This window comes from Bactrocera neohumeralis, chromosome 2 (genome assembly GCF_024586455.1).
Source record: "Bactrocera neohumeralis isolate Rockhampton chromosome 2, APGP_CSIRO_Bneo_wtdbg2-racon-allhic-juicebox.fasta_v2, whole genome shotgun sequence".
NCBI classification, from domain to species: domain Eukaryota; kingdom Metazoa; phylum Arthropoda; class Insecta; order Diptera; family Tephritidae; genus Bactrocera; species Bactrocera neohumeralis.
In genome coordinates, this window is record NC_065919.1 from 1,422,314 (window position 1) to 1,437,660 (window position 15,347).

Sequence of the window (15,347 nt, forward strand, 5' to 3'; positions counted from 1 at the left end):
CAAGACTTTTACTATACCAAGCGAGAGTAAACATGTTTCATGTGATAGCCAAACGCAACAAATAATTTACATATTTCAAATATTTCCGTTGTAGCAAAGATCCTAAAAAAACATGGACCTTATCCGTAGTATTATTTGTTACTTTCGGTAAATTATTCTAGCACTCCAAAAGAAAACAGATTTTTATATATGCATAAGTGTAGTTATACCTTATTCATGTTTATTGTACATAGTCTTTAAAGTGATTATGAGTAAAGCAAATATGACCATAGTGAGAACTTATATTAAATTAGATAAAAGGAGAAGAGAAATAAGCAAATCATGAAGCATATATATATATATCTAATACATATTATATACCTACATATATCTATGGTATGAAATAAAAAACTTGTAATAAATAATGTAAAATATAATTTTAATTTTGATCAAAATTTGTGTGTGAATGTAGATTTTAAAGGCATTTTATAGTACCATATAATATAAGTTCTTCACAATTTTACATACATTTTTAGCTTCCTGTTGAAGTTTTATTATATTATTTCCTTTCTATTAAAAAATAAACATAAAATCAACACTTAGTGTTCTACAGTAATATTAGCATGTACAAATGTTTATGCATGTATACATTTATAAAATCTACATAAACACTCTTTAATAATAAGGTTTTAACAATACAATACATAAAAGTACAATTTTCTCCAGTACATATACAGTAGACTCATATATATTTTTCGTAATATTTATAGAATACTATTGAAAATTAAATACAAATTCAAAAACCGGTTTCATTTGTTTTCGACACGATATACTCGGTACAAACTTAGGCATACAGCTCTAATAATGAACTTACACAAATGTTTGCATGATAAAAAAAAAGAAAACAACAAAGATAAGCAAGGCTAATTTTTGTTCTTTAGATTCGATATTTCAAAACAATTGCTTCTTGGGTTCCTGCATTCGTCCATGGAATATTCAAATGCACTACACACAATTAGCAAAGCATATTAATAAATTCCTTATTATTTTTTATTAATAAATTTTTACTAATTCACGAGCCTATTTTTCTACTTACACACATGCAGGAAACTCTCAGCGCGTTTAAATGTGTATGTATGTAGATTTAGCTGTATATACTATAAATTACAAGAATATGTTTTGCCGTTATATTCTTGAATATTTGTTGATATTTAAATTCAGATTTTATTGGACTTTGCGTGGTAGTTGCAACACATTTGCTACTGCTAATATTATTGGTTTCTTTTTAGTATTTTAAATAGTTTGGAACTAATTCGATTTCGCTGAAAATGGACTAGACGATCCTACAGACGGTGGCGTTGGAGTGGCACCACTGCGAACGCCATCGCCCTCGCATACGTATTTTCCTAAAAGATAGATGAGAATTATATTGTTCCATGTATAGGTATTTGGAAATAAATCTAATCAGATTAATCTCTAGGTATGAACTTTAACTTACCTGAAACAAAACGGCGCTTCACCAAGGACAGTCGATATCCGCTGCCTTGCAGTTCGAACTCTATGCCCGATAAAGTAGTGCCCTCACAATTGAATTGTGTGGTCAATAAGGCTGGAATGGATGGACCATCGTTAAGTTCAAGACGGGCACGCAGCGTACCGACACCGCCATCCTGTGAATTTTGAGAGATATCTGTGAAATTCCAAACCAAACGGTTTGATTCACCTAGCCTATAATAATCAAACATTTTTATTTTATTTATATTTATTTTGTTTTGTTAATCGAATTGTACTTACCACGCGGAATGTGGTTTCGATTGCACGTTACGAACCAAACCGTTCACCGGCACCGAGAGTGTGACATTCAGTAGTGGTGATGCGTTTGCCATTGCATGGTTATTGTATTTGTAATCAATTTTGAGCGCCGTAAACGTAGGTTCACACTTCCAATAAGAAACCAACTGGAAAGGACACGATGAGGCACCAGGCTTAGAGCGCACTTGGTACTTCAATATATCCACATTAAAGTATGACGCGTTGGGATTATGCTCGGCTTGGTGGCGCAACAATGCGGTCAATGCAGGCATATTGAATTCCAATAATGTACTAAAGGTGCTCGATTGATTACGATCGCTGGGAAGAGGTTATATATTAAATTGAGTGGCATTAGAGAACGTAAGGTTCGTAAAGTTAATATTTTACAATTAAATGTTTATTTTTAGATTAGCCCTGTACAATTTTTTAGTTAGCAGAGCCCATATTTCCAGCGCGCTGAAAAACATTGATTCTTCTTATTAGCTACGCACTAACTACGCTCTCTTCAATTAATAATTATAATTCCATTTTAAATTTGAAATACTCACATTTGCACTAATTTTGAATTCGGTAGTAAATTTTCTAAGTTTTGAACATTCTTAATACGAAAGCCAAGTTTCGCTGGATTTGGATTATTCGCTAGAAGGCCTACAATCCCAGCTGGAAAGGATAACATCATATCGCCAGAGATTTTTACCTGACAGCGCGATTCGTCGCTACCCCTGTCGAAACGAGTAATATATCAATATCATAAAGCCATGAAGCGTTTTTCTGTGTATATACATACGTACCTAAAATATGCGTGTATAATTTCATGGAATGCCACCGCTAATGGAATCGTGTCTGAAATGCCAATGGTGAGCGGCGATGGACCACGCGATGACCCTATACCACCGATAGCAGTGCGGAATTCTAAACTGCCAACACTGTCTGCGCGATTCATAGCTGGAGATGGGCTAATGCGCCCACGGGCCGCTGCTACTGAAGGCGCCATTACCATTTCGGAGCGACGTGAAGGTGGTCTTGGTATTGCAATACTGTTAGCGGATGTTGGTGTAGGTATTTGCCGGCTATTTGATTTCGAAAGAGTGGCGGAAGCGGGCGCAGAGGCACTTACATCGCCCAATTCAGAAAATATATCGCCTAAGTCGGCGTATCTGCGGAAGAATTTACTTATTTATAAAGAGGAACCAATTACAGTAAGTCAATGTAAATCACCTCGAGTTATTCGACATGGAGAGTGTAGGGCTTTGTAGTGGTGCATATGGATGCACCGTGGCGGTTGGTGTGGACGCATTGGATATCTCAGGTGATTGCTGACGCGAAGCGATACGAGATTGCTGCAACTGCTGATTGCTGTGTTGTTGATTAAAAGTCTGTAAATAAGTGTAAATGATATGTGTACATATTGAAAGCATTATAACTTTTTGCAATAAATTTTATTTGTTTTTGTACCGAAAATACGCTGGTGGGCGACAGTGATATATTCTCTACAGTAGCGCGCAACTCATCCACACTTGCGGACATTGGCGCTTGGCCATTGTTCAGTGGCTTGATCTTCACGTGTATGCGTCTTTCTGGCTTATCGTTGTCTGAATCTGAGTCGGAATCAGAGTAGAAACTTCCAGCTAATTTAGACAAATATAACAAAAAAAATATATTGTTTAATTTTACTTGTTAATTTTTTTCACTCACTTTTATCGTGATTTTCGTCCCAAGCAATTTCTTTGGGCGGTTGCATGCTGTATCCATCCTCGTCAACCTCATTAGCGCCGTATGCTTTGGTGCCTCCTGCACCACCACTACCTGTGCCATTTCCAGAAGCGCTGCTATTTTTGTTAGTATTATTTGTTGCATTAAAAGCATTGCCTGCCGAGCTACTTCCAATATTTTCCGATATATTTACGCCAAGAGCACCGGCACCACCGCCCGACGAGTCCACGCTGCCCGGTGCTGAAGCAGATGATAAACCCAATCCTCCGGCACTGCTGCCGCTGGAATTTTGTGTTTTCATTCTATTGATATCGTCAGTATCATAGGAGTTGTTGGCGCGATCCACACTACGTAAACGTAAAGATGCGTCAGTGTCCAAACAATACCGATAAATCAAATGAAATTACCTTCCCTGTTGCTCTTCTTGTATATTATCTGCCGCTTCGCCATCTTTCTTCTTTTTAGACTTTTTAGTTTTCGCTTTATCTCGACGGCTACGCAAAATACCAGATACTGTGCATATAGAAATATGAAATATTACATATTTGAAACGAGGTTAGGATCCATTAATAATTGAGGTATAAGAAATTTACATTTTCTAAATTAATATTTCAGAAAAGGCCGTGTTTTTACTAAAAACAAAATTTTAGAAATTTATATTTGCAAGTAAATTTTGATGTACCTCATTATATAGAATTATGTATCACCTTGCATACATTAGAAATTAGTAATCGCAATAGGAAAATTAGTAAATAATGTTCGATAAACTTAACGCAGACTTTAATGAGATGAATGCATGCTTTTAAATAAATACAATACATATATAGAAGAGAGGCATTGAGTTGGCAGTAGAATTTTGCAAAAAACCTCTATAAACGCTACAGCTTTAATTAAAATAAACGAAAACGAGTAAAATCCGTGCAAAGTGAAATACCTGCAAATAAACTGTCTGAGAAATTCGAACCTCAACCGAAACATTATTTGTTGCTTTACTAACCGAATATGAATAAAAATATTATAAAAAAAAGTATAGCATACGTCGATAAATCCACCCACAGAATTGACACAATTTAACACTATATTTTTAATTACATTACTGCTTTGAAATAATATTTTAAGCAAAAACTAAGAATAAAATAGAAGTTATTAAAAAAACAAGAAAACAACTTACTTCGAAAAAAATTAAAGTAATGAAAAAATATTAAAATAAAAACTATAGAATAATGTAAATAACGGAAAATAATGTCATTCCCAAGTCACCACAGAAATCAAATATTTGCCGAGAAGATTCCATAAAAAGAGAATAAGTTAAGAGAAGACATCAACATACATATATATACGTTGTATACATATATATAAAGGAAAACTTAATGAAAAGTACCAAAGGAAGACCAGTGTATTAAAATTTATGTGTGTAATGTCCACATTCCAACGCAAAACTGCAGTGCTAGTACAAAAGTAATTTACAAAATATAAAATAAAAATGTGAAATGTGTATTATATATCAGTTTGATTGTGTTCTTTTCCTTCTCACCCTGAGAATTTGATGTGAAAATATTCAAAAGCGAGGTTGTGCGGCGTGAGTTTCCCACAGACGCACCCGCACTAGATGCTGATACAGCCGCGCCACTCATGGACGCTGAATGCGGATTGCTATGCATATGGTTAGAACGTTCATTGAGTGATGTAGAAAGCGGTTCTGTGTAATTTCGATTCACTGCTGAACTGCTGCCTGTCGGCGTTGGTGAAGATGGGCGTTGTTGCAGATGCGGCTCGACTAATGTTTGATCTAAATCTAAGCATATTTGGTTTTTGAGGTAGAAATGGAATTAGGAGTTGGTTAATGACGGAAAAACAAGCATTTCAGTTCAAAAATATATTTGATTGTGGGCAGAGACGGTCGACGGGCGCAGAGTTCACAGAGTCAGTCGACAATATAGGTATACAACACACACACACACACTTACTCATAAATGTCGCTAAAATATAAATAATTAAAATCCTGCAAAATTATCCTATAACTACAGAAAAATAATTCGAATTCGAATTCTCCAAGATATTGCTGTATGTTTATATGTATATGTAACTTAAAAACCCTTTATATTAGCGTTATAATAATCTATAAAATTTGTTGAACGAAAAACTAATACTCTAAGATAGAAAAATCTCCCCTTGGCAGCATTATTACTATGTCACTATACGATTTTATCCAGGTAGTCAATTTCAAAGTATGATTTAATTTACAAGTAAAATGCAGTTGCTGGCGGCTAAATAATGAAATAAGACATTTTTCACGTCACATAACAGAAACCACATGGACAAATAATGGAAATAGTAAAAATAAACAGAAAATCCAAAAATAATTTAAACTTAAAAGAGTTTGTTAAAAAATAAACAAAAAACAATAATAATAATAGAAATAGAAATAAAATGAATGAAATAACATAATAAACCTACTTGTTAGGGAGGAGGATGTGGGTGACGGAACAGTATTGTTGGTAAAAGTATTATTTGTAGTATTACAAATAATAGGAGAACTAGCAGAAGTAGAGGAAAGAGTAGTAGTGGAAGTAGTAGTGTTGTTAGTGGTGTTACATTGTTCTGGTAATTGTGTTAAAGCAGACGACATAAATGAACCTTGATTATTATTATCCTGCAGTGACTGAAGCTCTGAGTTTAGGGAATTTTTCATGATGGCTGTGCCGGTGTGGGTAGTACCAATGCTATCCGTACCGAAATTCCCACCACCGCTATTAGCGGTTGTTGCTGCAGCAGTAGCTCCAGCGTTGGAATTTGCTGGTTGTTGCTTGCTGCTTGGAATGCTTGAAGAAAACCAATTCAGGAAATTGCTGCGCACAGTGGAAGTGTTCGTCGATGTGTTTGTCAGCACTGCTGCTGGTACAGTGCTTACGCTAGTACCCGATATAACATCAGCGGCGGTATTCAATAAAATCGGTGATGTTGCGCGTGGTGATGTCTGCAAGCCCAAAATGTTGTCATCAGCGTTTAGCAAGCTATTACTGCCACTGCCACTACCACCCACTGCACCAATGCCGCCACCACCACTGCCTAAAGAACCGGCCTCGACACCAACACTGCCACGTTGATCCATTGATATGCTACCGCTAGTAATACGTGATATGGCACCTTGTATGCTTGTGGCTGAATTGGAATTGGAAGCAGCCGCAGCAGTACCGCCTGGATGATTTAAGCGCGTAGCTGAGACGGACTGCTGCTGTATAGAGAGTGGAATGATTTCGAGTTCGGGAACTTCTACAATTACGAATTTAAGTGAATTATAGTTAATGAAAAAAGTTTCGTATATTTTAAATGGCACTAACCTGGTTTCTCCAAGCCAGTGTACTTGTTTAGCACAAATTGCTCTAAAAGTTTATCCACGGTCATATCATTAAATTGACGCTTAAAATCCGAATGCACCTGAGAAGGGAAATTAGTTCACAATCATTTTTTTTTGAAAATAATTACTATTGCTTTAAAAAGGGGGGTATACCAACCTGTCCAACCATGTCATGATTATTTTGTAGCATCTCCAAAAATGTGGATAAGAACTCTTTCATTTGACGCAAATGGACTTCTTCAATCTCTTGAAAACGCTTTAAAGTAGAGATGTGTATGTCGTAAGCTATTACGATACAATCCTATAACTTTTTATATATTAATAAATACCTTGCACGTCTGTGTCATGCGCCGCTCGAAGTCATTCTTGATCGGATTATGCTTATCGAGTAGCGCTTTATATTCATCTTGTAGTTTACGCAATTTTGTTTCGACCTTTTCGATGTCCTTCTGTGAGGCATTGTCCTTTCGCAACTTTTCCAATTCCAGGACTTTGCTCGCGTAAAGGTCACGTAGCTTTTGAACAGCAGCTGTTGATGTCTGCATCGCTTGCACAGATTCCAAGGTATGTGATTCTTCCTCCTTAACGGTTTTGTGTTTTTTATGCAATTCATCGGCATACTTAGCGACATCCTTCACAAGTTCCGTGAGCTTTTGCACCATTTGCAGATGTAGTGTGGATAACTTCTCGGCTGAAGTGCGTAATATAGTCCAGACGGGGGCAAATGTGCTGTTCAGTGTACCTGTACTGGCTTTGTGCGCCAACTTAGCCATTAATTTCGAGTTCTGTTCTTCAATATTGGACTTTTCGCGAAAGAACTCTGAAAGCTCTTTGCTCGCCACCCAACCAAATTTCATATTGTGATAGAGTACATCGAACCCATTGTTCTTCTCCCCCTTTATGATAAGATAGTACAATAAATTACATAAAAAAGGGTTATATAATTTCAATTATTGTTTACCCAAAAATAATCGTTGAAATCGACCGTCATCTTCGTCTCGTATAATTTATCTCAAATGTATCAAAACTTAATTCCTTATACTATCATATAATTACTGCAAATATCACTAAGCACTAATGTAGCTGTTTTAATTAATTGACCTCTTTTGATGGTAATTATAATTTACATTTAAACAGCTAATTCGTTCGTTCATTTTTCCTGGGGTGATATAAAGATCTTATTGGAGCAAAGCGACTCAGAATACGTGTGATATTTCTCTGGAAAATCAAATAAAAAAGACTGTAGTTATAAAAGCTTGCTTCGATATATGCAACATCTATACATAGATACGCATATGTATGTATCTTTGAGCGTCCATATATAGAATGCAAATATGTGAGCCCGTCCAGAGGAATATATGTATGTATAGCGGATATTTCGAAAAAAAATAAATTTGTTATATAATGGAACTAGATGAAATTTAAAAAATCTGCCGAAATATTCCAGGCAAAGAATTGTACTTTCTTCCAATTTTCGATGGTATGAAATGATCGGTTGCTGGCAAGAAGTATTTATTACGACTAAATCGACTTAGAAAATTCGCCATTGAAAACACAACCATCCTCAAGAAAACAGATTTAATAAAAAATTTTTTAGATATTTATTTATAATTACATGTAGAGCTACACAGTATGTACTTATGTATCTATTAATGCAATAAAAATTTAAGTATATCAATATAATTTAACTGTAAATTTTATAGTAGTTATTAATAAAAAGAAGCTTAATCTTATTTGTTGCCATGGAGTTTGGCTTCGAGTTCTGTTCTTTCACGGAGGCTCATTTCAGCCTTTGCATGCTGCGCCTCCACCTTAGCTAACTCTTCGTCAAGTCGTTGATCCAAAGCGCGCACTAATATATGACAGCAATCTTTGATGGCATGATAAATTATGTTTTTAATCTGCAATTTGTCCTCGTGATTGGTGTGTGAATGTGATAAATGACGAAATTCATGGGTTAAATGATAACAATGTGTTATGTTCTCTGGTGATACAAAGTCCTCTGCTACTTTTATGCAATTATGGAGATTTTGTACTTGATGTGGTGCACCAGCCGGGATGAACACTGCGTCGCCCAGGCACTGTACAATAGGATATCCTTCTACACCATATTCCTTGAATAGGCGTGCACGCAATTTATCGTCTAAATACCAATTCTGATCGTGTATAGGGTCGTGGTCGGGCTCTAAACGAAAACCCTTCTCTATTGTAACACGATTGAGGAGATCGCGGATTTTATCAGCGTCTCGAGCAGGAAAAATGTGCCACAATGCGCCCGGGAGGACGTCAGGTGTTTGACATCGGGCGCGTGTCAAATAATCGCAGCCACCCAAAGCGATTGCTTTTTGTGTAGCTACCAATTGAGGTTTACTATCCGCGTCTTGTGGCACGCCCACATATACCATTATATTTACAGCATCAGAAATGTCTAAATGCAAATTAGTGGTGCCTTTGTCAGGATGCAATGCAGAGCCGTAGGCATTGTACATCTTCGGTCCCAAGTCAGGTGGTACAAACATCTTCGGCAAGCAGCTGGCAATATTCAAATTGCCGGTACGCAATGTGTATTCGGGCATGGGTAGGCCGGTCATGAGATCCGCAAAACGCGTCGGTAATATTTCAGCAAAATCATCGCCCGGTGGCCAGTCTTTCAGTTTCAGTAACATCGGTTTACCATTGCCGTCTAGCAATCGTTTCTTAATGCATTGAAATCCCTCCCAAAAATAACGCATCGGTTGATTCGGCACTAAATTGCCATTTAGGCAGTTTATCAAATCGTTGGGCTTGTCGCCGAAATCCTTACAGAAGGCTTCGGGACGCCATAAGTCCAAATTCAGTGATCGCGCTACTTCCGAGATCATAACGGGCTGACCACATTTCCATACCTCCTGAAAAAGTATACGATTATCTGGATGCATAGCATTCGTTAAACGCAGGAGCTTGCCATCACATAACCATTCATGTGGTACGCCAGGTGCTAGCATTGTCGAATGGGTTAAAGTCATTGCGCGTGGTGGCAAAAATCGACGTAAGCCTGCCAAACCCTTTCGTAAAAAGTTTATATGTTTAAAATTATCAAAAGCGGTTGTTATGGGGTCCTTTCCCAAAGTTTGCTTGGTCCATACACGACCTGGCACATAATCAATACCTCTTGCTCGTGCAAACTCTAACTTTTTAGCATGCAATTCTTCCATTCGCGCCTGCTTACGTAATGTCTCTTCAGTAGCTAGCGATGAAGCGCTCGTCTGCTGCTTTAATTGAGATTCCTTGATCATGTCCTGTATTAAAATACCTAGTTCTGTATCTGGCGAAAGGTTCTGTTTGCTTAACAAGCAGCCGCACATCTGGGGCACTTGCCACATGGCACGAATATCATGAAGGAGACGGCCCAAAACGTTTAGCGCATCACTAGCAATGATCTGTGTTAGCATGAGATCACGTAGTTCATGTTTTTGGTGAGTAGGCGTGGTTGCTGTACATAGCATCCAATGGAATTCATCATGTCCACGTTGCGTCTTATCACCAGTGCGCCTCTTTCGACAACTGCGCTGCTCTTTACGGTCTTTGAAACAATCAAGGCACACACCAAAGCCACACTTGTCGCAAGTCCAATGAAAATTAAAAAGTGTTGTATCGCACACATCGCATATCTCACGTAGACCTTGTACCACCTTCTTCCAGGCGATTATACTATTCGGGTTTTCGTGTAAACGCAAGGCCTCAGCCTCCTGTTGCCACAGATAGCAAAATTGGTCACCAGCATGTAGCAGTATATAGCGAGCTACTTGGATGTCCATCCATCCTGCAGTAGGCACACTATGGTCGTCTGGTTGCCATATGCGCAAATCGTCGGCAGTCGGATCAGTATATGGATTGGGGAATCCAGAAACAACTAATTCACCCATTTCATTGTACTGCAATCGACGGAATTCATAAAATCGACAATAAACGTCTGAACCACCCTGAGAATTGCGGCGTCGACATTCCCGGCACCTCGGTATGGCACGGTCAGCTACAACATTGTCATTGGAGATTGTTCTAGCAGCACTTTCCGAGTTGTGTTGAAGTTTAAAGCAAGGTAAATGCTGAAGAAATGTTGCACCCGATGCGCGTAACTCTCGATCTCGATCAGCTTCTTCGGTTGTGAGTTCTTCTGGTGGTGTATGATTTTCATGTTCCCCCATGTTAGAGTGATTACTATTATCATTGAGTACTGTAGACGTTATTTGAACGGATGTCGTCGCTATTTCTGTTAACGTTGTAGCTTTAATATTTTCATTTGCAGACTCTTTTAGAACATCTGCATGTTTCTTCATTTGGCTGTTATCATGTGTATAACACGGTTTACCGTCCGTATTAAGTTTCGGCAGATCTTTCGAAATGCCATTTTGGCTATTGCCATCGGCGTTTCCAATTGTCAATTTTTTATTATCACTAGTCTCAATGTCCATGTCATTACTTACAAATTCTTCTTTTTCTAGAGCTACATCCTCCTTTCCATTATTATCCTCCGACTCATTCGCTTCATTTTGCTCTCGTTTTTGTTCAATATTTTTTTGTAATTGCTTGTTTATATTCTCGATTCTGAGTAGTTTATCCTCTTGACTCTTTAATCTATGCAATTCAATAACAGTTTGCTCCTTCAGTTTACGTATGCGTTCCAACTCTGCAGTCTCTTCTTCATTATCAATCCCCTTATTAGAGATATGAACTTCAATAATTGACTTCCTTTCGCCAGGAACCTCTAATTTCGCTTGTTTGGCAGTTGGACCATCTTGCAAGATTGTACTGACACTTTCAGAACATTCATTCTCACGTTTACGGATATTGGTTTCTGTTTTTGTGTTGTTTTCAGATTCATTTTGGGATGTTTGATCAACGTTTTCGTCATTATTTTCATTCACACTGTCAATTGAGCGTACTCCGTGATTATTCTCCTGATAATCTGTGTCCATTTTCATTATCTCCGTTTTCGCTTTTTCAGTTTCACAACTTTCTATGGTTACATTGGTTATCAAGTTATTTGCGACCTCTCCCGACTCCATTGATTCCTCAAAATCTTCCGTTGTTTCAAGATCTTTATGTGGCTTAGACAAATAGTCCCCAACTTTTTTTTTAAGTGCTCCTCCATCCACGTATTGTTGTTGTATGTTTTTTATTTTACTATCATTATTTTTTGACAATGCATCTTTTAATTCCTGCTCGATCTCGTCTTTCATATCTGGCATTTCACGTAATAGCTCCTCCGCCAAATTGTGGCATGGTCCATCCGAGTCCAGCAATCTGTCAGTTCCTTCTGACATTTCTCTTTACGTTTGCAGGTATAGATCTGGCATTGTGGTAGTGAAAAAGATAAACAGAAATTAAGAGAAAAACCCAAGTTAATTTTCACTGCTCAAACGTACACACATCCTTACTTATCAAATGCAGACGTAAGCGGGTAATGTTTGGGCGGAAGTGAGTACTCGTGATCGGTGCGTCTTGCAATTTGGTTTTCCCACTCGTTATTTGAATTCATGTGCCAAAGTCTTAACAGATATATTGCCAATTAAATACATGAATTGAGTGAAAGGTAATGCTGGTGGTAGTTTAAATACTAAAAAACCAATTTAATTTTACGCAGATCTTTTGTTTTGAATCGGCAAACGAAAAGAAACACGAAACAGGGGCCAATGAAATAGGATTAAAATATCGGAGTATAGATGAAACCGCTCTAATATATCATTTATTATATATTGAATTTTTTGATTATAATACTCACTACCACCACATTGCCTGCACTTACCGTTTCATAACTTATTCTAAATTATAAATAAAACATGTTAATATCTTACAAATGTACTCAGACGAGCAATGCAACGCAAATGATCGCAAAAACAAAATTATTTATCCTATGTAAATGGCAGCTATTAATAGTGTTCTTATAAGAGTTTATGCCTCCTTAAACACCACGCCTACTCTGATAGGGCGTTAATAAATATAGAGATAAAAGACGTTTTAAACAGTAATAGTACATTTTCAAGGCAAAAGAAAAAACGATTTTTATCTTCATGTTCATTAACTCTTATCTGAGTTCCGCTCCGTCTATTTGTATGTAAGCGATAATGTAATCCAAACAAATAAGCAAATTTCACACTCGTCAAGCCACTGCTGACGCAGTCCAGTTCAAGGTTAGAAAGATGATTGGCGTTAATTGTGTTTTTCTTTTATAAAAATTTCGAGAATTTTTTCAATTCATTTATGCTTTCAGCAGTACTTACGAACTTTACTGAAATTTGTGGCATAGTTATTTCAGTTATACCTTCAATATAAAATCCTGTATATTACTATTAGGATGTCTTTTAATAACACTGATTGATTAATTAAGGTTCAAAAAAACAGATTTGCAAACCTTCTGTGATCACTTGTGGCAAAGAATCTATCTAAAACTTAATTACACCTAACTGCAAAGCCATGTAATTACAACCCCCTTCGAAATATGCTATGTGTAAGGCGCAAAAAATTAATACATGGGTTAAATTTTCATTTCCCCATTCGCATTACAATTGTGATTTAATGGGCCCTTACGTGTATTGAGCGTTACTTGTGCATATTTAGTGAAATCGGCTTTCTGTGCTTGCAAACACGAAAGCAGTAACATTGGTCAACATGTGAATTGAGCAACAACAGCAGTTATGTACATAGCTATTATTTGAATACACCCCTTCTTAAATTAATATAAATTGAAAAAGTTCAAATGGCACATGGCCTTTTAGTATGTTATAATATTAATTTGATTGAACTAAGTGTAAAGTCAAAGTGTTGACGTACATAACAACAATATTGCCCTTAGGGGTTGTTGTTGTTGTTGCAGCGGCAGAATTATGATTAACCACAATTAAACATAAATATGATATAAAGTACATATTACTATGACCAGTATTAAATTCATATATTATATTAAAAAATAGGCTTTTTGAATAGAACTCAGAGACAGACCCGACAAAATTCAGCTGAGGTGTAGTGTCATATATGTAGTATAATTATAATTATATGTATGTATGTATATATGAATGTACATAAGTATATACCTAGCCAAGAGGAACAAGGCAAACATAAATATTACAATTCAAAAGTTGAATTTTTAAATTATTTTATTTTTTTGTTGGATATATTTTATGTTTACATTCTTTTATATCACTTTGTTATTTTAACATAAAATGTTTGTCAAGCCTTTTCCTAAAGTAAAACCTGGATGAAAAAAATTATAATCTAATTGGAAGAACAATTGACATACAATGAAAACTCACAACTAACAGTCTACTGATGTATTTTTATTAGCATAATATAATTGCATTTGCACACATTATATCACTGATTATTTTTTAACCAAGTTTCAGTATGAATTAAATTAGATGGGAGTAAATCTTTTTTTGGAAATTACCAAATGTATGCATACCTTAAACTTTAAGTTTAATCCCTTTCCACTACTTGTTAAATTATTTTTCTGGCACAAATATGTACTACGATTTACAGCACATAACTGCATCGCTGAGCCAGATATTTGTGTCGTCGCGCCGAATGGAAATCAGTTTGTACGATAACAATATACAATATATAAATGAAAGCAAAACGAATAATACAATTCATATAAAAAAACTTTATACTATAAATTATTTAATTTATAGATTCTAATTTTTACCTTATAACATTACGAAAGGTTACAATTTCAATTTCATCTAATTTGTATGCATATATGTATTATTTTTTGAAAACTCACAATTCTAACTGGACAATTGTCAAACCCTCTAAGGTTAAGTTACAACCCTTGCTGAAGGTTTCTCATTTTTCTTATTTATGTGCTTTCTTCCAATTTTTCACATCAACTCCACAATATTTAATCAATACAAGAGTTAAAATTTGTTTTTCTTACTAAAACAAAGATTAATAATTTGACACAATTTTAGACCATATCGATAATTTTTCACTATATAGTGAAAACGATTAGGCGTACCAAAATACATCTGCCAAAACTCTGAAACTCTAAATCGTACTGAACGAATTTTACTCACATTTTGTTATCCACTTATTATTTAATAAGTCCTTTATTGTTTTACAATATATTAGTAGATTTTTTAAAGGTTTTTCTACATTTTAAATAGTTCGAACTATGCTGTGATATTCTCCACTTTCCGTCTATCACTCTTTATCTATATAAATTATTTACCACCTTTACTTTTTGTGGGATGTATGTTTTGCAAAGCATTGCCAGCTTCACTGAAAATATATGGTGGCCAAAATTCAAAGTTTTACGGGCTTCTAATTTTTGACTTATTGTTTTTCGAAAGTAAGCTACGATTTATAGTTTTTATTAATTTGGAGGCATTAAAAGTCACTAACTAGTGTATAATATTTAGAGTTAGTCTCTAAAGTGAAGCATTTGTTGTTAGATAATTATTTCCATTATTTTAAGGAGTTTTGTGATACATAATATATATATTTTTGT

General features: G+C 35.9%; 2 protein-coding genes across 11 annotated transcripts; both read right to left on the reverse strand.

Annotated features, from left to right (window-relative positions):
- Positions 1 to 397: 397 nt before the first annotated feature.
- Positions 398 to 15,013, reverse strand: LOC126751088 (F-BAR domain only protein 2). Of its 7 annotated transcripts, none has more exons than XM_050461032.1 (16): positions 14,914 to 15,013; positions 7,824 to 8,080; positions 7,192 to 7,758; positions 7,020 to 7,118; positions 6,846 to 6,942; positions 6,238 to 6,777; positions 5,039 to 5,299; positions 3,912 to 4,017; positions 3,487 to 3,851; positions 3,247 to 3,419; positions 3,010 to 3,167; positions 2,583 to 2,948; positions 2,340 to 2,513; positions 1,774 to 2,109; positions 1,478 to 1,707; positions 398 to 1,385 (listed from the first exon to the last, which is right to left on the reverse strand). In XM_050461032.1, the coding sequence occupies exons 2-16, from the start codon at positions 7,851 to 7,853 to the stop codon at positions 1,288 to 1,290; spliced, it is 3,600 nt and encodes a 1,199-aa protein (XP_050316989.1). In that variant the 5' UTR covers positions 7,854 to 8,080; positions 14,914 to 15,013; the 3' UTR covers positions 398 to 1,287. The 7 variants fall into 7 exon arrangements, with proteins under 7 accessions (XP_050316989.1, XP_050316985.1, XP_050316988.1 ...); XM_050461028.1 differs by having other exon boundaries at positions 6,142 to 6,777; XM_050461031.1 differs by lacking the exon at positions 14,914 to 15,013 and adding an exon at positions 14,622 to 14,720 and having other exon boundaries at positions 6,142 to 6,777.
- On the reverse strand, positions 8,424 to 15,010 carry LOC126751089 (lysine-specific demethylase 3A). Of its 4 annotated transcripts, none has more exons than XM_050461036.1 (2): positions 14,914 to 15,010; positions 8,424 to 12,191 (listed from the first exon to the last, which is right to left on the reverse strand). In XM_050461036.1, the coding sequence occupies exon 2, from the start codon at positions 12,163 to 12,165 to the stop codon at positions 8,593 to 8,595; it is 3,573 nt and encodes a 1,190-aa protein (XP_050316993.1). In that variant the 5' UTR covers positions 12,166 to 12,191; positions 14,914 to 15,010; the 3' UTR covers positions 8,424 to 8,592. The 4 variants fall into 4 exon arrangements, with proteins under 4 accessions (XP_050316993.1, XP_050316996.1, XP_050316995.1 ...); XM_050461039.1 differs by lacking the exon at positions 14,914 to 15,010 and adding an exon at positions 14,622 to 14,711; XM_050461038.1 differs by lacking the exon at positions 14,914 to 15,010 and adding an exon at positions 14,544 to 14,605.
- Positions 15,014 to 15,347: the final 334 nt, after the last annotated feature.